Source organism: Thrips palmi, unplaced genomic scaffold, assembly GCF_012932325.1.
Source record: "Thrips palmi isolate BJ-2018 unplaced genomic scaffold, TpBJ-2018v1 HiC_scaffold_2, whole genome shotgun sequence".
Lineage (NCBI taxonomy): Eukaryota > Metazoa > Arthropoda > Insecta > Thysanoptera > Thripidae > Thrips > Thrips palmi.
The window spans coordinates 4,180,907-4,200,376 of NW_023144629.1; the positions used below are offsets into that span (position 1 = coordinate 4,180,907).

The 19,470-nt window shown below is 59.4% G+C and overlaps 2 protein-coding genes and 1 non-coding gene across 4 annotated transcripts; 1 reads left to right on the top strand and 2 right to left on the bottom strand.

Annotated features, from left to right (window-relative positions):
• Positions 1 to 2,633: 2,633 nt before the first annotated feature.
• LOC117646996 (dopamine N-acetyltransferase-like) lies at positions 2,634 to 4,183 on the top strand. The gene is made up of 4 exons (XM_034388463.1): positions 2,634 to 2,812; positions 2,926 to 3,158; positions 3,456 to 3,770; positions 3,917 to 4,183. The coding sequence occupies exons 1-4, from the start codon at positions 2,662 to 2,664 to the stop codon at positions 4,043 to 4,045; spliced, it is 828 nt and encodes a 275-aa protein (XP_034244354.1). The 5' UTR covers positions 2,634 to 2,661; the 3' UTR covers positions 4,046 to 4,183.
• A 197-nt stretch (positions 4,184 to 4,380) lies between these two features.
• Trnal-caa lies at positions 4,381 to 4,495 on the bottom strand. The gene is made up of 2 exons: positions 4,458 to 4,495; positions 4,381 to 4,426 (listed from the first exon to the last, which is right to left on the bottom strand). It is a non-coding gene; the product is annotated as a tRNA-Leu (tRNA).
• Positions 4,496 to 11,697: 7,202 nt separating this feature from the next.
• LOC117647327 (protease inhibitor 2-like) lies at positions 11,698 to 13,699 on the bottom strand. Of its 2 annotated transcripts, none has more exons than XM_034389046.1 (3): positions 13,613 to 13,699; positions 13,092 to 13,380; positions 11,698 to 13,010 (listed from the first exon to the last, which is right to left on the bottom strand). In XM_034389046.1, exons 2-3 carry the CDS (start codon positions 13,306 to 13,308, stop codon positions 12,979 to 12,981), a joined length of 249 nt encoding a protein of 82 aa, XP_034244937.1. In that variant the 5' UTR covers positions 13,309 to 13,380; positions 13,613 to 13,699; the 3' UTR covers positions 11,698 to 12,978. The 2 variants fall into 2 exon arrangements, with proteins under 2 accessions (XP_034244937.1, XP_034244938.1); XM_034389047.1 differs by lacking the exon at positions 13,613 to 13,699 and adding an exon at positions 13,443 to 13,606.
• Positions 13,700 to 19,470: the final 5,771 nt, after the last annotated feature.

Sequence of the window (19,470 nt, forward strand, 5' to 3'; positions counted from 1 at the left end):
CGGACAGGCAAACGCATCCCTACAGACCAGTAGGCAAACAGGCAGACGGACGGACGGACGGACAGACTTCCAATAATTCGAAACGGCTGTGTGATGGAGACGCCCGCAAGGAGTGGAGGGGGCAGCAGAGAGGGGGAGGGGGGAAGCTGCCTGGACCGCTTCGGCTTGGCCGGCAAAGAGCGCAGCCGCTCCAAGCAGCAGGCTCCAGGAGAGGAAGAGAGAAACAGGGAGGCTGGAGCGTCGGCTGGAGCGAGAAAGAGAAGAAAGAGGCAGGGCAATCACCTGTTGCTCGTCGGCCTCACGTTGGACAGCACGGCGGCCTGGCCCGGTGCTCGGCGGGGACCAAGCACGCTGTCATCGGGGTCCTGGGAGGTAATCCTGGTGGGTAATCCTTACAGTATCCTCAGGTAATCCAGCGAGAGGTAATCCACACGTTCACTGACACACACACTTTGATTGAGGCGATTGCACTTTGCGTTTGCACTTTGCTTTGCACTTCTCACTGCACTTTTCACATTGCAGACGCTGCACTGTTGCACTTGGGTTGCACTTGTCGCGGGGCTGGCCGCCTAGGCCGTGGTTTCGCCCTAGGCCGTGGTTTCGCAGGCTTGGCAGGCTTCGCTAGCCGTGGCCGTTCGGCCGTTCGGATGGCTGAGGGCTCACCGCCTCGACGCCAAGGTATGCAGCTTGGCGGGGCCCCGGCTCGGCGCGGCGCGGCTCAAGAGAGACTGCCGGCTCTCTGCTGTGTGTTCTCCGCTTCTTGGTGGTTGTGTGGTAGGGTGCCATGCCGGCATGCCAGCCCCGTCTGTGGTGCCCGGCCTGCCCGCCAGCCCGGCTGCCCGCCTGCCCGAGCGGCACAAGGTGTGTTGGCCCGCCCCGCCCCGCCCCGCCCCTACCCCGCCACGCCGCCAGCCTCGGCTCGGTGCGGCTTCCTTCGGGTCCTTCGGGGACCCTCGGCTTCGGGCCGGTCCTCGGCTTCGGTAGGATCGGTGAACTCGGCTCGGCTCGCCTCAAGATCCTTCGGGTACTCGTCGGCCAGGTACCCCACGGCGGGCACCGCGGGTACCTAGTCCAGCGCGCCAGCGCCGCGCGGCTGTACGGAGCACGGAGTGGCAGAGCGAGGCGAGAGAAGAGAACGGGTGGAGAACAAAGGAACGGATTGGTGCCGGCAGCGCGGCGCAGCGCGGCAGCAGGGGCTGTAGGCTGAGGCCGTGTAAAGCACCGCCTTACCGCCTTCCCACTGCACTGGGAGACTTTTCTTTCCGGGGCAGGTGCAACCAGTGCACCTCGAGTGCACGCCCAAGCCCCTCCGGATCACAACGCAAATCACTGCAGTCAGGCGGGCCATCGCCCGCGGTTCGAATCCCGGCCCCGTCTTTTAATCTTATTAACGGGCTGGCGGCGGACTTGAGCTGCTGGCTGGGTTCGAATGAGAACCGGAGAGGTTCCCAGAAGCCTCGTCGCGACGGTGGCGGCGTGGCGGCGGCAGGGAGAGAGAGGCTGTGGCTTTGACACGATGACACGATGAACTCGGTAGGCGAGGCGGTGTCAATCCGACCCGCCAGCCGGCTGTTCCGAGTGAAAGGTCTCTCTCTCACTCATGGGGCGTCCCGTATGGGTGCGAGAGAGACAGACCGACGAGAGCCCGGAGCTTCCGATCGGAGAGGGCTTGGACACGGCCAGGCTGGAAACCAGCAGCCACTCCTTGGAGAGAAAATGGGCTAGGACCCGCTTTTCTACAGCTTAGTCGGCTCACGTGTCGGTTGGGCTGCCTACTCGCCGGGCGCACTCGGGCACCTGCACTGCAAGTGTCTTCCCTCCGCAGATTCCAGCGGCAGATTCACATTCAAATTCACTGCCGGCTGCAACCTCGGGCGACAGGGGCGGCGGTGAGCCTGGAGCGGCACAGTGGCCTTCACCGCCCGAACCTCTTCGTTCGTTAGTGGCGCGGGCGGGAGGCGAGAAAGCGTAGGCGCGCTTTCCACGGTATTCCGCGCAGTCGTTAGTCGTTAGTAGATTAACGCTCCGCGGGGGGGCGCCACCCGCGGCACCCGCGGCCCGGTGAGAATGAGAATTCGGGGCTATCATCTGCCCTGCCCTGCCCTGCCCGACCCGCCGCGTCTGCCAGAGTGCCTGCCCTGTGGGACCACGCCGGACACCGCCACTGCCACTACACTACTTTCGCTGTGGGAATCAAGTTTTGTCTCGCCGTGCCGCGGTGCCGCGATCCGCATCCTAGTCGCGATGGCACGAGGAGATTTGCATTCGCGTGACAGCAGTGCGCGCGTGTCGTCTGCCCGGATCATAACAACAAACAACAACAACAAAAACAACTGCAACGCAAGCAGCGTCAGCAGCGCCAACTGCAAAAAAACAAAAGAAAATGACCGCGACGCGACCGAGATTTGAACACGGGACCAGCGAGTGCTTGGCTTTCCCGGTTGTTGGCCCGATGTCGGTCGCGTTTGTGGTGTTGACCGCGTTCCCCGGCCCTTCACTCCGCTCCCTGTGACTGCCTGTGACCCGTGGGCAGCCTCACTTTGGTCACCGCCAATGTTATCGAGGCTGAAGCCGGCTGAAGGGGCCAGAAGGGGCGTCCGGAGGGGAGGGGAAGGGGGGGGGGGGACCGGCCACGAGGAACGGCCGGCCGAACCAAAGTGAATGTTTGGCCGGCGACCGGGCGCCGAACACGTCGCGGTGACTCTCTCTCTCACTCCCATCAGTCGCTGCCCATCCCACTTGGCCGTCAGTGCAGTGCCTCTAGCTAGACCCTCTAGACAGACCACCGTCCCCGCCGAAGACATGTGTGCTCGTGAGTCCAGTGTTTACCTTGCCGTTTTTGAGGCGACCAGCCCGTTGCAGTGCGGGAGCGGTTTGCGGGCAGACCATGGCGGTCCTCGCTTGATTCGCGTCTTTGTCTTGCAGTCCGCGTGCAGCGCGTGGCCGCCGACGACGCCAAGGCCCACGAGGCCGTCGCCGAGGTGATGCGGCGGGGCTTCCTGCCGCACGAGTCGGCCTGCCACGCGTCGCGCGTGTCGCAGGACCCGGACGCCGAGCGCGAGCTGCTGGACCTCGTCCGCGCCGCCCTCGCCGACGGCGTCTCCGTGGCCGTGTACATCGGCGACGACATGGTGGGCGCGGCCGTCAACAAGATCCAGGTGAGTGCGCTAAACCTGGCGTTACTACGTTACCACCGCCATCAAACGCCTGAAAATGTAAAATGATGTAACTTGACGAAAATGAGGAAAGTTTGTGGAAACGTGGCGCCCGAAAACGTTTCCAGGGCGGAATCGTTCTTGGCGTGTGTGTAGTGTGTTTAGTCTGTTTGCTCGCCGAGTCAGGGCAGGGAGGGATGAAAATGGCCGAGCGCTGAATATTATCGCATTGGCTCCTGGCTTTCCACGATTGTGGCATTCATGACCGGGAATGATTTTGACGTTGCTTCCTGTGAGCAGGTCCGGCCGCCCCCGGGGGGGAAGTCCTTCTTCGAGCGCTTCTACGAGGAGCGCGCCTCGCGGCCCGCCACCCGCTTCGTGCTGGACTTCATGGCGAAGATCGACGCGCAGGCCGACCTGTTCGCCGAGGCCGGCGGCGACCCCATCCTGGAGCTCATGTTCCTGGGCGTGGTGCCGGAGGCGGGGCGGCGCGGCGTCGGCCAGCGGCTCACGGAGGAGACGGTGCAGCTGGCCAGGTCGGTGCGCGTCAAGGCCGTGTCCGCCATCTGGACCTCGGACTACAGCCGCGCCATCGGCGCCAGGCTCGGTTTCAAGGTGAGGCTTCCAGGTTCAAATCTCGCCCCTCCCAGTGTCCTTCCCAAGCTTTTCTTTCTGAAACATTTCAAATAATTTCCTCTTTTGTCTCAAACGGTCGAAAAATTTACTTTGATCAATTTTATTTTTGTTATTTTTATTTTTAGGAACTGACCGTCGCCGACCACAGCACGTTCTCGTTCGAGGGGACCACCATCGCGCAGGCTGCGGCTCCTCACCAGCAGCGCTCCGTCCTCGCGCTGTTCAAACTCCCGGCCGAAAGCCGAAACCTGTAGGAACTAGTTGAAAATTTTGTGATATTCGATAGGAGAGTGATTTTATTTGTCATGTGTTCATTGTCTTTTATAAAAAAAAAAATTACATCATTAGTTTTGTGCTAAATGCGCACTCAATAAATTTTAGATCAAAATTTTTCTCTCCTCTTTTTATACCGTATGAACCCAAAAAGACAACGCTCATAAAAAAAGAAAACTAAAAAAATTAAGAAAACCTTTGAAAAACGAAAACGCGATCGGTATTTGAACCCACGACAACGGCTGCCGAAGGCTCAGAACGTGCTCAGCAAGGTTCTGGCAATAGGTCAATGCAACTTCCGCGAGGAAAAATAGTATGTCAGAAGTGGGATTTGAACCCACGCCCTCATTCGAGGACCAGAACACTCGCCCCGTGTGCACGGGTAAGGTTGCCCTTGAGTCTGGCGCCTTAGACCGCTCGGCCATCCTGACAGTTGAGGACGAGGCGGCGTAGAACCGAGTCAGTATCCGCTAACCCCCACTCCTCGCTGCCGTGCGCGCGCTGTGGTGCGCTCTGTCGGTGACCGCTCTAACCACCGCGCTCGGAGAGGACCTGTCGCGCGGGGTAGAGGCGAGCGGCGTGCGGCGCGGACTAGCAGACGCGGGGTACAGGCAGGAGCCGCTGTCCCGCGGAGTATCTCCGCCGGGCAGGGCGAGTGCGACGCAGAGAGCGAGAAAGATGGAGCGACGCAGACGACTCGCGGCACTGCAGGGCTTCCTAATGGCGTCAACAGGCCGTCAGCGCGACGTTGGCGTCGTTGACGTCGCGGAGGCGACGGCGGGAACACGGGGCCGCGCCAGGCCGCGCGATCACAGTCATTAATTACCAACTTTCCGTCGCTAATCGGGCCAACAATTACGCGCCGCGCGTCGGCGACCGTTGGCAACACTGGCGCAGCACGCGCGGCACTGGCGCGTCGTCTGGATAGTTAGCGGAGCAAATTGAGAGAGACGAAAATGCAACCCCCGTTCCGTTCCCGTTCCCCTCCTTGGCCGCGTTGGCCGCGTTGGCCGTCTTGGCCGACGTGCTATGCTAGTCCCATGGCTGCAGCCAGCGCCGCCTCGCCGAGTCACCGCCTTGTTCGCGGCCGGCTTATGCGGTACGTAACGTCGCGACGCCCCCCCCCCTTCCCCAAAACCTCGAAACCCCGAAACCACCCGAACCCCGAAACCACCCGAACCTCCCGCCATCCTCGAGTCCGCTCGAGTCGCTCTTGACCCTCTCCCGGAAACGCCACAAACCGGAAGCCAGTGCTGGAGGCCCTGGCTGCGCGGGCTGCCCCGTGCACAATGCCACACAGTCTCGGCCTGGTCCAGAATCCTCCTTCCCGGGGCTCTTTTCTCCGTCTTACTAACTAAGTCCGCGCGCCAGGGCCAGCCAGGGCCGAATCTCGCATTTCAGGTTGGAGTGAAGGGAGAAGAGGGGGAGGAGGGGGAGGGGGTGGTAAGCAGCGTGCAGCGCGCGAAGTGGAACAATTGCACGAGCATCGCCAACAGGCGAGAAAAGCGCACGTAATGTCCTTATTTTGAAGTCATTGTCACGCCGCATTCTGGCACCAACTACAAAGAAACAATGAAACATCGCTGCATCCCAAAATGCGCGCGAATCACTGATCACCTCAAAAAGCGCGCGAATCGCTGCTCATCCCAAAAAGCGCGGGAAATGCACAAGCTCTGCCGGGCTGGCTCCGCCTCTCCTGGTTGGCTGGCTCTGGCTGGCTTTGGCCCCGACGGCGACGGTGCCGCGGACGGTGCCGACGTCCGGAGTGGCGCCGACGACAACCCCCTCCTTGGTGGCGGCAGGGCGGCAGTCGCGGCTCTCTTGGTGGCCTTTCTTTCACGCCAGCGACTTCCGGTGAGTCCGGGTCGGCCAGCGCGGGGCAGGGCCAGCAGCCCAGCACCGGTGCCGCAGCCTCGCCTACACTACAAACCAAGGCGACTAGAGGCAGCGGAAGTGGCGCTGAGATACTAGGCAGCCCGGAGAAGGCCCAGGCAGGTGGTACAAGGAACAGGGCATAGTGCCGGGCTGCATGCTCGGACACTCGGACACGAGTCGCAGCCGAGTCTTCGACACTCCGACCGACTGTGTTGAGGTTAGGCCGAGGACGCGCGGGTCCGGCGGCATGGCAGAGGCGACCGAGACCGAGCCGCTCTCAGAGGCGCTTAAATTTAATTGAAGGGTCGCGAGGCTAGTTTAGGGGTGGCCGACCCACTTTGAGCCGTGCGGGCAGTGCGGGCCGCAGGAGGGTCTGTCTTGCGTGAAGAGTAGGTTGGGAAGGTCAGGAGAGGCAAGGGTAAAGGGCCAAGTAGGGGGAGAAAGGTGAAAAGCACAACGAAATTGGAACTTGAACGGCTGGTCAAAGCCGTAAGACAACTTTATGTTGTCCCTCCCTCAACCCCCGCTCTTTCATGCCCAAAAGTTTGCCGCCGAGACGCGTACGGGCAATGCGACCGGAGAGACCTAGAGAGGCTAGAGCAGTGGTTCTCAGCCTTAGGGTCGCGACCCCAAGTGGGGTCGCGAAAAAATTAAAAGGGGTCGCGGCGAGGTAGCTGGGGTCGTGTTTTGGGCCGATTTTAAGCAGCCACTGCGTCTGATCCGAGGCGGGCATTTTGCTCCTTCAACGGGCAATTGGTCTTTGGACCTTCCTTTAGCATGCCTCTGTTACGGAGTGCGATTATCAGTCTTAGTTTGGGAGCAGTATTGTCTCAAAGTTGGCCAAAACGCTCAGAAATGTCTTTAAAAAATCATGTTTTGGGTCGATTTTAAGCAGCCACTGCGTCTGATCCGAGGCGGGCATTTTGCTCCCTCAACGGGCAATTGGTCTTTGGACCTTCCTTTAGCATGCCTCTGTTACGGAGTGCGATTATCAGTCTTAGTTTGGGAGCAGTATTGTCTCAAAGTTGGCCAAAACGCTCAGAAATGTCTTTAAAAAATCATGTTTTGGGTCGATTTTAAGCAGCCACTGCGTCTGATCCAAGGCGGGCATATTGCTCCCTCAACGGGCAATTGGTCTTTGGACCTTCCTTTAGCATGCCTCTGTTACGGAGTGCGATTATCAGTCTTAGTTTGGGAGCAGTATTGTCTCAAAGTTGGCCGAAACGCTCAGAAATGTCTTTGAAAAATCGTTGTGCCTGTTTTGGTCAACTTTGAGACAATACTGCTCCCAAACTAAGACTGATAATCGCATTCCGTAACAGAGGCATGCTAAAGGAAGGTCCAAGAAACAATTGCCCGTTGAGGGAGCAAAATGCCCGCCTTGGATCAGACGCAGTGGCTGCTTAAAATCGACCCAAAACATGATTTTTAAAGACATTTCTGAGCGTTTTAGCCAACTTTGAGACAATACTGCTCCCAAACTAAGACTGATAATCGCACTCCGTAACAGAGGCATGCTAAAGGAAGGTCCAAAGACCAATTGCCCGTTGAGGGAGCAAAATGCCCGCCTTGGATCAGACGCAGTGGCTGCTTAAAATCGACCCAAAACATGATTTTTTAAAGACATTTCTGAGCGTTTTGGCCAACTTTGAGACAATACTGCTCCCAAACTAAGACTGATAATCGCACTCCGTAACAGAGGCATGCTAAAGGAAGGTCCAAAGACCAATTGCCCGTTGAGGGAGCAAAATGCCGCCTTGGATCAGACGCAGTGGCTGCTTAAAATCGACCCAAAACATGATTTTTTAAAGACATTTCTGAGCGTTTTAGCCAACTTTGAGACAATACTGCTCCCAAACTAAGACTGATAATCGCACTCCGTAACAGAGGCATGCTCAAGGAAGGTCCAAAGACCAATTGCCCGTTGAGGGAGCAAAATGCCCGCCTCGGATCAGACGCAGTGGCATGCTAAAGGAGGGGTCCCGTGGGGTCGCGAAACTTTTCCTGGGGGTCGCGGAAATTTTTGGCTACAAATTTGGGGTCGCGAGCCGAGAAAGGTTGAGAACCGCTGGGCTAGAGAGACCCGGAGAGACCCGGCATGAGAGATTGGTCGCTCGGAAGGCGCGGACACTGACGCGCGTGACGGGCTGGCGCTGGTGGCGCGTGCGTGCCGCTCCTCCAGGGGCCCGGGAGGGGCCCCATGCCGCCCCATGCGCCCCGCGAGTGCGACAAGGACGCCCCCCATCCACGGCGCGTGGGGCCGAGGGGCCGCGGGGGCCCGGGGGGTCCGGGGGCCCGGGGGGTCCGGGGGCCCGGGGGGACGGCGGTGTTGCTTTGCGTTATTTGGTGCTCACATCAAAGCGGAGGCATTCTTCGCGCGCGTGTGCCAGTGTGCCCGCCGAGCCCGCACAGCCCGCGCAGCCCGCACAGCGCGACATTCTAGACGCGCGTTCATGTTGTCGCTTTTCGTGGCTCTGCCGGGGCTCTGGTTGGACGAGTCGGAGCCCACAAGCCACACAGCGCCTGCTTCAAACCACGCACCACATTCTGCGAGCCACAAACCACACACCGTAAACCACACAAGAAACCTGCCGAATAGATCGATCAAACTTCGAGACCGATTTTCCACCAAGAAAGGTTCTGTTTTGTTTCCGAGGGCAGAGAACCGAACCCATTTGACTGCGCCGCGGGTTCGACGAGATTCCATCTCGCTTTTTTTTTTTCTTTCGGCGATCGGTGTTTGTTTTCGGGACCGAAAATGGAATCGCCTTCAATCTGTGTACGCGCCGTTTCTCCGGGTGCGTCCTGTCTGTCTCCGAACGGACAGGCGGGTGGATGCGACGTCTGCGCTTGCTCTCCCGCGTCTTTCTCTTCACCTGCATCGCTGTTGTTGTTGTTGTTGCCGCTGCTGGGGCTGCTGCTACTGCTGCTGCGCGCGGCACAGCCTCGCCAGCCTCCGCTCGGCTCAGCGGCGCGTCACTCCCCGTCCCGGCCATCCCGGCCCGTCTCCAGGACGACGACGGCTCGGCGGGGCTGTGCGGGGGCTGTGCGGGGTGGTCCCAGCAGCCCCGGCAGGCGCGCCCCCCGCCCGGTGGACGTCCAGGGAGCCTCACCAGTCCCGCCCGGCCAGACTTGCCGCGACTGCAATTCGTTCTGAATTGAGAACACGGAGCAGAATGCGGCAGAATGCAGAACGGAGGCATAACACGCGCCCCATTTTACCTCGACGCGCCGTGGAGTGTCGCGCCGCCGCGCATACGCGCGATTTGCGACGACAAGAACCCCGCCCCGCCCCGCCCCGCCCCGCCCCGCCCCGCCCCGCCCCGCCCCGCCCCGCCCCGCCCACACGCTCGGCTTGGCAGACGAGTCCCTGTGCCAAGGAAGGCGCGGCAGACAAGGGTCCGCGTAACTTTACGATTTTCGCCCCATTTTCGGTGTGCCGTACCGCCGTGCCGTGACTCATAAGGACTCGACGGCCGAATAGGGGACCGAAGGGAAGGGGAAGAAAAGGGGCACGAAAGGAAGGAACGATGACGCCCGAAGTGACATCAGTGTCCAGAGAACGGCGAGTCGACAGATTGATGTGTTTTCGGCATTTTGCTTCGGCGAGTCCTATGAGCCCCGGCCGTCCACTGGAAAACGTTTCGGCACGCCTTTTGAGAGTGGAATTGTCAACAAGAGCGGGTCAATTTTTTTCTGTGTTTGGTGGTTTTGAGAGACAGGCCTCCTGGTCTCTCAAGCCGAAGAGGAGAAGTGGCGCTTCGTCAATGTTGCAGGACTCTGGCCTCGGCGCGCCGACCGATCGAGGGAACGAGGAACAAGGATCAAGGAGCGACGAGTAAGGAACAAGGTTCCAGGAACAAGGAGACAGCCGGCCCGACACCCTTTGTGAGGTAACGAGATTACAGAGGGATTGTGGATCGTGATTAGCCGTTGCTCTACCTTGGCCCTTGAGGCCCCGGCCTGGCCCTTTGGCCCTTGGCTGGCACACCGTCGCTGCGCCGCCCCGCGGACGAAGTCTCGGTGCCTCAACACAAGACACTCATAGTCATTCCGCCCACCCGTCCGTCAGTCAGTCAGTGTAGACGCAAGTGCTTTCTGCTCACCGTCGCGTCGCTCCGCGGGGCGCTTGGAGTCGAGCGCCTGGAGTCGGGCGCCTGGAGTCGAGCGCGCAGGCGGCCCGCTGCACACGGGGCCGGGCCGGGTTGCGTGGCTGTTGCTCGCAGGGGCGCTGCTCCGCCGCTCCGCAGCCCGGCGGGCAGGGTGGGGGCGCACAGTGGGCCAGAAGACCGGTGGAGGCGGGCAAACACTCGAGCCGCGTTTTTTGAGCTCCAGAGTCGCTAAACAGGACTCGAACCGAACGTGTGACCCCACCAATGGACTGCTCTCCAAACGAGGAATTCATTGGTGGGGTCACACATTTGGTTCGAGACCCATTTAGCGACGCTAGAGCTCAAAACGCGTCCTGAGTTTTGGCCTCGTGCGCCGGTCTTCTGCCCCACTGTGCTGCGCCGGCGGCTGGCGGATAGGGAGGGGCGCTTGTGCAGCCCGAGCCGTAATTAGCCTGTAATCCAGTCCGATACAGGAAGGCATCGAGATTCTGTGAAAGTTTAATGGGAGCGAGTAGCGGTGCACGTGTGTGCCGCGCGCCAGCTGGTAGTTGCAATCGATAGTCTGAGTCTCGATAGATTCGAGTGCACTTCCCTGCCTGAGGTCTTCCCCCGGAGACCTTGAACCACGTGGACTCTCCCCGGCAGGACGCCCGCCGAAGTAGCGGTTCGCGACAGGTACAGTCGGCGCGGTCTGGCAACTTCTGGCAGCGCCGGCGCTGCATTTTGCATTTTTAAGAAGTCCACACTTTCGGGAGGCTTCAATAATTAGTCGAGGAGCGGCGACAGTCCGACCAACACCCTGCGAGGAGCGCGAGGAGCAAATTTAGGTTAGGTGAGGTTCATACAGGTTTTTTAGGTTTTCGTAGGTGCTTTTATAATTTTTTACAAGATTTTACAGGTTTCAGTCTGTACCAAACAGTCCCTTTGGGTGGACTTGAACGCCTTTGCTGCGGCTGCATGTCCTCCACACACGCCGCCCGAGCAGCATCCTGATGACACGACGCTCTCGGAGGTCTGGGAGATCTCGGAGGAGCCCAACGACCGCCATTCAATCGCAGAGCACGTCGTGGAGGCCCTCGTCTAGGCCTCCGGGCGCAGCGCTGCGGCGCGCAGCGGGGGGCTGATTTCGCCTTGTGCGGGGCCTCGCTAGCCTCGCTCTTGGAGGCGGCCGTCGACACGGCGCTTTCGAGGACCTGGTGGCGGCCGCATGCGGTGCACTCACTCACTTGCCAAAACATTACCGGACTGTTTCGCCAAGGCCGGGCACAGCCGAACTTTTCATAGCCGATGGGAAATACTGCCGTGATCTCGCCAAGTTGTGCTTCCTTTTGTGTGTTGTAAGGCAAGCGCTGGCCGGGACGACCCGACCGCCCCGACGCGGGGCTAAATTATTGAACGGCCATGTCCTGTCCGCGACCGTGTTGACGCAAGCGACGCAAGCGAGGGTCGGGCAGACGGGGGTCGTCTCGCAGATTTTGCTCTGCGAAGAGCGCTTGCCGCCACCCACAACAGACACGTTGCGTCAAATGGGCCACAAGTCAAACAAAAGGTTCGTAGAGTGGTGGCTAGTGGGTGATGGCTACCGCCGGTCAGTCAGAAACCAGCTTTGTGTTCCTCCTCCTCCTTTAGGAATAAAATAAAATAAATGAATGAATAACCAATTTATTCTTATATTGTTTAGATCGGTGTTGGCGCGCCGCGTTGCCGCCTTGCCGCAGGGCGGACCTCCACTGGAATATCGATGCCACCAGCAAGCCGCCGGTCCCATCTTCCATCTACAAGTCGGCTCGTTCGTTTTAATGATGCCTCGGGCCGAACGCCCTGCCGTGCCGCGCCGCGCCGCGCCGGCCCGGGTACTTGGTGGAGTCTCAGAGCGCATTCAGGTTGGGTTTATTTATGCGAGACTTTGGCACCTTTTCTCGTTATGGAAGTCAGCGTCTCTCGGCGCGGCGGTGAGGGGTGAGGTTAGCCCCCCCCCCTCCCCAAGCCGATGAACGGAACGCCTCCATCTTGCATTAATTCCGGGGGTGAAGCTGCGCGAAATTGACTTATTATTTAGCCGGAGCGTTATCCGTTTCGCGGGAAAAGCGTGTTGGGATGGCGGGACACGCTCCGGGTTCGCAGAACGGCCGGGGCGAGCAGCGGGAGCCTTTCCCGGCACTCTTTGGCCGGCAGGTCCGGCTGCCTTGCCTAGCGCCCGCTGCCTGCTCGCTGTGCTCGCTCTGCCCCCGTGGCTGTTCCTGTGGAACGGGGCCGGCGTACTCAGTACTACGAAGCAGGCATGCCTCACCGCCGAGTCCTGCGTAGTCCTCTTTTCAAATTTGATTTTGTTTTGCCGTAGCTTTGCACGCCATGCACCACCAGAGAGGCTAGGCGGATTTGCGCCAACCCACGAGGTTCAAAAGGTCAGCTTTTATGCAAGTGCCCCATTTGACGTTCTGTCTGCGCTAGGACGCTCTTGATGTAATAATGACCCCACTGTGAAATTCTTAGCTGTCATCCTCACGAGATAAGTAAAGGAGCTTTGCTTTCGCTTTGATACCATCAAGTTTTTGATAGGATTTAGAAAATTTGATGCACTATTTTTGAGTTAAGTGGGAGCTCCTTTTTGCAGTGTGCCTGTGAGTGTGCTTGCGCGCGCCACGGGTGCATCTTTTCCCCCTTTGCCATGGAGCAGAAGATAACGAGAAAGACAAATTTACTCAAAGTTTGTGTTGCCGCTGCCGGGGCCGCCGCCGGGCCGGCCGGGCTCTCTCACTAATGCACTCCGTTGATTGAATCCGCGAATCGAAGTTAGAGAGAAAGAATTAGACACGCTCAAAGGGGTTCGAACAAAAAACCGCCGACTGTTTTTAATCCATCCGGTCTCCATGGCGACGGGCGGTGCGCCGTGCGTCGAGGTGGTGGAGGGTCAGCCCATTTCGCGTCTAGCACGGGCCGTCGCGGGCCACTCTCAGCTCTGGACAGGGGAAAAAGAGGCTTTAGTGAGCACGAATGCGTGGAATCACAAAGCGCACTGCATGTCATGAGCTGGCCTCACCGAAGCCTCTCGTCTTGGGATCGGCCTGCACGGCCTGCGCCGCGCATTTCAGCGTGCAGGGGTTGGCGTAGGTGACGCCGTCGGAGCCGCAGGTGGGCCGCAGCTCCCTGGTGCAGGGGCACACTCCGCCGGGCAGCAGGCTGGGCTCGGCGCCGGACTCGAGGGCCTGCACCAGCAGCAGCCCCGCCAGCACAGCCAGCAGCAGCACGCACTTCATGGCAGCTGGGACGTCGCAGCAGCAGAAGGAACTCGCTCTCACACCTGGTCGACGGACACTTGCACTCTCCGCCTGGCCCAAGCAGAACACAGTCAAATGGCGCTGCGCCGCGACAAAGACAACACGAACCTAACCAAAGATTATTTCCTTTGCTCTTAGGTTCAAAATTCCGTCAAACTTCAACCGATCGTCCGGCACATTCAAGAGAAAGAAGTAATGACAGCGGCGAAAATGGTGGAAAATGAAGCAGAGTGACGAAATGGTCGGGTGGATTGGCGAAGCTCGGCGGACGGGCAGGACTCACACGTCGAACACGTCGTCGTCCTGGGGGCGTGATGCCGACACTGATAAGGCGGGGCTCCGTGACACACCGCGGTCATCAACAACAGCAACAACAACAAAGGGGCATTATCAGCAGCCTTATCATCGGCCCGGCTCGATTCGCTATCCGAGCGTCGATTGTTATTGTTTCGCCCGACGCCTCATCTGACTGACGGACGGACCTCGCGGATTCTCATTCAGTTCAAGGCGAAGCCGCGGCCGTAATCAAATATAAACGTAAACCGAACGTAAATAAATAAAATGGCGTAGGGGAAAAGAGAGGGGGGGGGAGGTTAAGAGATGCGCTGGCTCTCGGGGCAGGCCAGCTCGACCGGACCGGACCCCACTCCTCCGTGACCTGCTTCGTCGTCCGACCCAAAGTGACGGAGTGACGGCCAGCCACTGACACTAAAGTACTTTGCCTTGTCAGTGGACGCAGCAAAACGACGCCCGCTGCCTGACCAGCACGTCACGTGTGTGTGTGTGTGGCGTGTGTGTGTGTGTGTGTGTGTGTGTGTGTGTGTGTGTGTGTGTGTGTGTGTGTGTGTGTGTGTGTGTGTGTCCACACCCCACAGGTATGAGTTCCCGAAAGGAAAAAATGTTCCCGAGCATGCGTGCAGATCGGTTCGTACCGACGCGCTCGCTTGTTGGTGAGGTGCGAGGGTGATGCTCCTGCCTGTTGGGTGTGGCGTGTCCATTGAACTCCCATTGCAGCCCTTTCACATGGCTGGTGCACTGCAAGCCGTGTGCAGGCCGTGTGCTGGCCTGCCGTGCCAAAACACGGAACGCAGGGCAGCTTGATGATGGATGCGTTCGAACGCCGGTCCCCTTTGAGTTCACGGCGTGTTGCCTTCACAGAGACGGGCACGACGATGAGCGGATGCGGCCGCGAGAAAAGGGAAAGAGAGAGAGAGAGAGGCGTTGGTGGGACACTGTCGCATTCTGATGCGCCCACAAGCAATTCCAACCGTCGACCTATTAATGAGGCCTTTCACGTTAGGAACACTCAAGCTCGTCGTCGCATAGCGTCAATAACTGAACAGGCATTAGCCATTAAAAGAGCCCAAAGTGCAATATTTCTTTCATTTTTTAAGAATAATTTCATGGCGAGCTTCCACTGGCCTGCTTGCATTGCATGAAAGTGGGCGTATTGGCGTGGACTGCTGTGCAGACTAGTTCGATATGTTTGTCTGTGGCCCGAACACTTTGGCGAAAATGCGTACAAGGGGTGGAGTGACAGGCCCGACAGGCCCGACAGGCTTTTAACTATCAACATCGTTGTTTCCAGCGGGCCCGCTACACACCGAAAGCCCGCTGTGTACACCTGCATCGGGCTTTTAGTCCCAGGGACTCGTCGGGCCGGTGACGTCAGGCAGGGCCCGCTCTTTGGATGTTGAGCATCCCTAGCGCTGTGACGCCGTTGATTGGATGGTTTCGGCCGAAGCCTCCCGGACAGCCCCGTGAGTGCGAAAGAGACGTCGACTGCTGGGAATGTGCCTGCCGCGCCTGCCAGGCTGGCTAACTGCCCCAAGGACTGCCCTCTGAATTCTGAAAGCATCCAGGCGGAGCGTCATCGGCGCGCGGCACGCTTCGAACCTGAGCCCGAGCCTCGGCCTGCAGCTCGGCCTGGGCCCGGGCCACTCCCTCATTCCACCAGGAACTAAGAGTGCGCTCGGAGGAGCACAAGAGCACAATTGGGCCAGCGGGGTGTGGCGGGGCGGGGCGCGGCGCGGCGCTGCCTCGGCGCAAATTAAATTACGTACCGAGCAATGCAATGCAACGCTATCGCCGACAACGCGGCGGGGCGCGGCGGGGCGCGGCGGGGTGCGGCGGGCGGGTGGACTCGAGTTGGGCCCTTCAATTCGCAGTGTGCGAAACGCAGTGCGTCTTGCAAGCTGCATGCGGCGCCGCTGCGCGCTCCGCCCCTCCGTGGAGTGGCCCATCATGAAGAGCAGGCCTGGAGAGGGTCGGGATTTCGAACCACCCGACCGGCAGTGTAGTAGTTCGCGGACGGCTCTCTTCGGTGCATTCAAATCGAAACCTGCACACGCCGACCACCACAGCTCAGGCGAAATGCAAACGGAGCATAACCGACGTCAGGTCAAGGCGCCACTACACTACAGGCCATAGCGATGACGTCATTTTCAACAGGGTGAAACGACTCGCACATAGTATTGGCCACCCTCCCCCTCCCCCCAAATGTCCCCCTTCCCCCTTCCAGAGCAGGCACAACATCAACGCCCCCGCCGCGACCACAAGAAGCGACGGCAGAAAACAGGCATGGCACGGGCCGTGGCATTAGCAGTCACAAATCGGGGCACTTCTGGCATGTACTGCCTGACGCATGTTGGAATTCGCGCGCACACACACAGACAGACACACACACGCACACACACAAGGCCGTTCTGTCTGCATCAGGCCGCTGCGTTTTACCACGTTTTACTCGCACGGCTCGCTTCCCCCCGCTGGCTGCTTTTTAGTGCCACCAATGCCAATGGCGACGAGTCAGTGGGTCGAGAAGTCGAGAATCGGCCGCCCCCGCCGCCCCGGCCGCGCGCCTGCACTGTGCGAATGAATTAAACAGCGACCGGATTGGACGCAGCGCGTCGGAGAGCTAGGCACGGCCGAACCCCGCCGAGCCGAACCCAGCCGAGGCCGAACCTGGGCCCGCTGGATTGAAAGGTCCAAGCGAGGCTGGCTGGAGTAGAGACCGCTTCAAAATAATGTTCCTAAAAAAAACAGTGTTCATTTTTTGTTCGGGGTCGTGAAGGAAGCAAAGAGGATGGCCCCCGTTTCCTCGCCGATAAGACAGTTGATTTCCTGACAAACACCCCTCTATCATCCCTCTCACTCCCCCTCCGCGCTCCGCGGCGTAGCCGGGCCTTCCCGCTCCGCATGCTTCGCACCGTTCGCAGCCGCCCGGCTTGCCCGACAAAGAACGCAAAGAAGAGGCTAATAATCCGTTTGGCGCGTCGTGTCGGATTGGTTCGCCCTTCCCTTCGGGATGCGTCGCTCTGTCTCTCTCGCACCCTTACGGAGAGCCCCGTGAGTGCGAGAGAGGTGGAGCGACGCAGCGTCTGCCTTGCCGGCGAGTGCGCCGCGAATGCGCGACTCGTCGCCGTTCGTGTATTTCTTTTCCAGGTTGGCTTTTGGCTTTTTCGACCGGTCGATAGATAACACGGCAACGGCCGTGTGCTGCTTGCCTCTGCGCACGCCGCCGTGCTGCTTGCCGCCACGCCAGTGGGCACGCGCCAGCCACGTGGCGCGGAGCACGCCGGAGCACCCCGCCAAGATGAAACGAAACAAAACAAACGTTTGGAGTCAAAATAACGCAGCGGCAAAAGCATGGCAGAAGCGGGGCGCCACCGACAATCGCATCCAATCACTGATACGAGATGAGCTTAACGCTCGAGCGACTCGTGTGTGTGTGTGTGTGTGTGTGTGTGTGTGTGTGTGTGTGGTGTGTGTGTGTGTGTCTGTGTGTTGGTCTGCGATGTGCGATGGACCCGAGCGCAAACTACTTGCGAAATGAAACATTGTGGCCGTCGCCACTTTGAGCGAGGCAGACGGATGCGTATAACAACCCCATCTCCCCGAAGGAGCAACCCCATCGACACGACGGCCGTGAACACACACACACACGCAGACACGCATACGAACACACACGCGCCACCCCACCCAGACAGTCGCCGACGACGCCGCGGCCCACCCTCGAGAGAGCCCGCACCCACGCACCACGCCCCGCCACGCCACCATGGGTACCGGCAACGCGGGCAACGCGGCAACCTTTAATGTCCTCTCCCAAGTCACACAGCAGCCCTCTTATAGCGCGTCGCTTCCGGGGGCCGTTTGCCGCACAAGCACGCCCGGAGCGGCCCGGAGCCCGAGGGAGAGCCCGGAGCAAGGCGGGCAAGGCCCGGAGCAGGGAGGACATGTGTCAAACTACACGCCCTGCAGGCCCTCTCAGACTCCATCCTCGTTGGTGAAAACCTTCCTGTGGTTCGTATGGGACGGTTACATCAGCGGACAAAGTCTGTAAAGTGACAACGTCCGCTTTTCGAACTTTCGAACATTTTACGAGGTGAAGCTGCGCGCGCACGGGACCGGTATATATATGAAGCCCCGGGCAGCCATTTTTTTACCGTAGTCCGGCAATTGTTTTTGTTGTTGTTGTTTTTCGTGCTTCCTCTCGCTTTTTCTTTTTAATAACTCCCCCTCTGATCTGCGATTAACCGCCACGTTGCCGACACTGCCGAGGGGCGGGCTGCAGGCGAGGCGGGCAGCAGCGCGCGGGCCTCGCGGGCCGCTGAGCACCACTGAGTGGTTGCAACACGTGCTCCATGGTGGCGATCAAGACGACGACGATGATGATTGATGCTGAGAAGTGCGAGTGCGAGGGGCGCGTCTTTCGGCATTTCCCACGCGAGCCCCAGCATCCAGCCTACTCTCACTAATTTCGCTGCAGAATGGCTGTCGCAGCGTACGCGAGTAGTATAGACACTCCCTTCTGTTACGGGTGAGGAGGAGGGTTCTATACTACTCACGCGTGTTGCAATGGATGGATGCCGGCTTTCTTTGAGGGTGACTTCGCGCTCAATATTTATGCCGCGCACATCCTCGGTGCTCTCGGAGTTGCTGCGTAATAAGGACAATTATAGCGTGTAACGAGGAGCACTGACGCGTCGCCCCACGCGCAGCCCGCGCAGGGACAGCCCCCGCTCCGGTAAGTGCTCGTCTCGTCCCCAGCTCGTCTCTTTCTGCCCACGTGCATGCCGTCGTGGACCCTCGGACGTCCCGGACGTCCCGGACACGGAATCGCAGCCAACGCGTCCGCCCTGCCGCCCGCGGACATCTCCAAGTCTCTCTCTCTCGAACTACTCTCAATTATTCCCTACCCGTCCCGCCGCTTCACTCGCTCCCTCGCGTTCCTCCCCTCCCTCCCCATCCCCAGGGAGGATGAGCGGTTCGAACAGGTCAACACATATTGCGGGGAGGGGAGCGCAGGCACCCCTTTTTAAACCGCACGTTTACGGAGCATCCAAATCCAGCAACAACAACAACAAAAACACGTACGCGGCTACGCGGCCACGCCAATCATTATTAACATCATCTTTATTATGACGGGTCGGTATTTGATTTCGCTGGCGAGCGGACAATGGGGCGAGGCTCGGCCGCTCGGCCGCTCCGTCGACGGCCAGGGCTGCGCGGTGGGGTCGCAGGGGTGCCGCGGACGGGGACGCGCTGGGCGTGCTGGGGCGGGGCGGGGCCGGGTGGGGCCGCTAGTGCGCTCGTCAGACGAATATTAAAGTGCCGTTGTCGGCTTGGATTAAGGACGGCTTAATTTGGATGACGCGAGCGTTGAAAGTGCGTTCCGATTTGCATAGGGGTTTAAGACGTCGTCATCATCATCGTTACGGTGTCCGGCGCGCGAGTCAGACACCTCCAGCTCACACCCCTATGCGCTGGCGAGCTCGCCGTCGAGCCTTTTCAAATATTAAAAATCGTTCCCGTTTTTTTTCCTCGGAGCCCCCACCCTTGCAATCCTAGAAAGATGCCCATAAAAATATATGAAAAATTTTGCGAGCTTCTCCGTAAAGAATAATTGATACGGCACTAACGCCGCGAACCGATACATTCATCTCGATGATTCATGAGAAATTCATCCAACTGCATTGACGTATGAAAGTCATGCGACTGGAGGGGCTTTGCTGCTGCACCGCTGCACTGCGACCGCACTGCTGATGATGCCGCATCCGAGGAGCAGATTCTCGACGTGCACACGGAATTTGTGCTCCCGAAAGTCGACTAACGATGGCCGGGCCTGGGCAGGGGTGCGCCCGC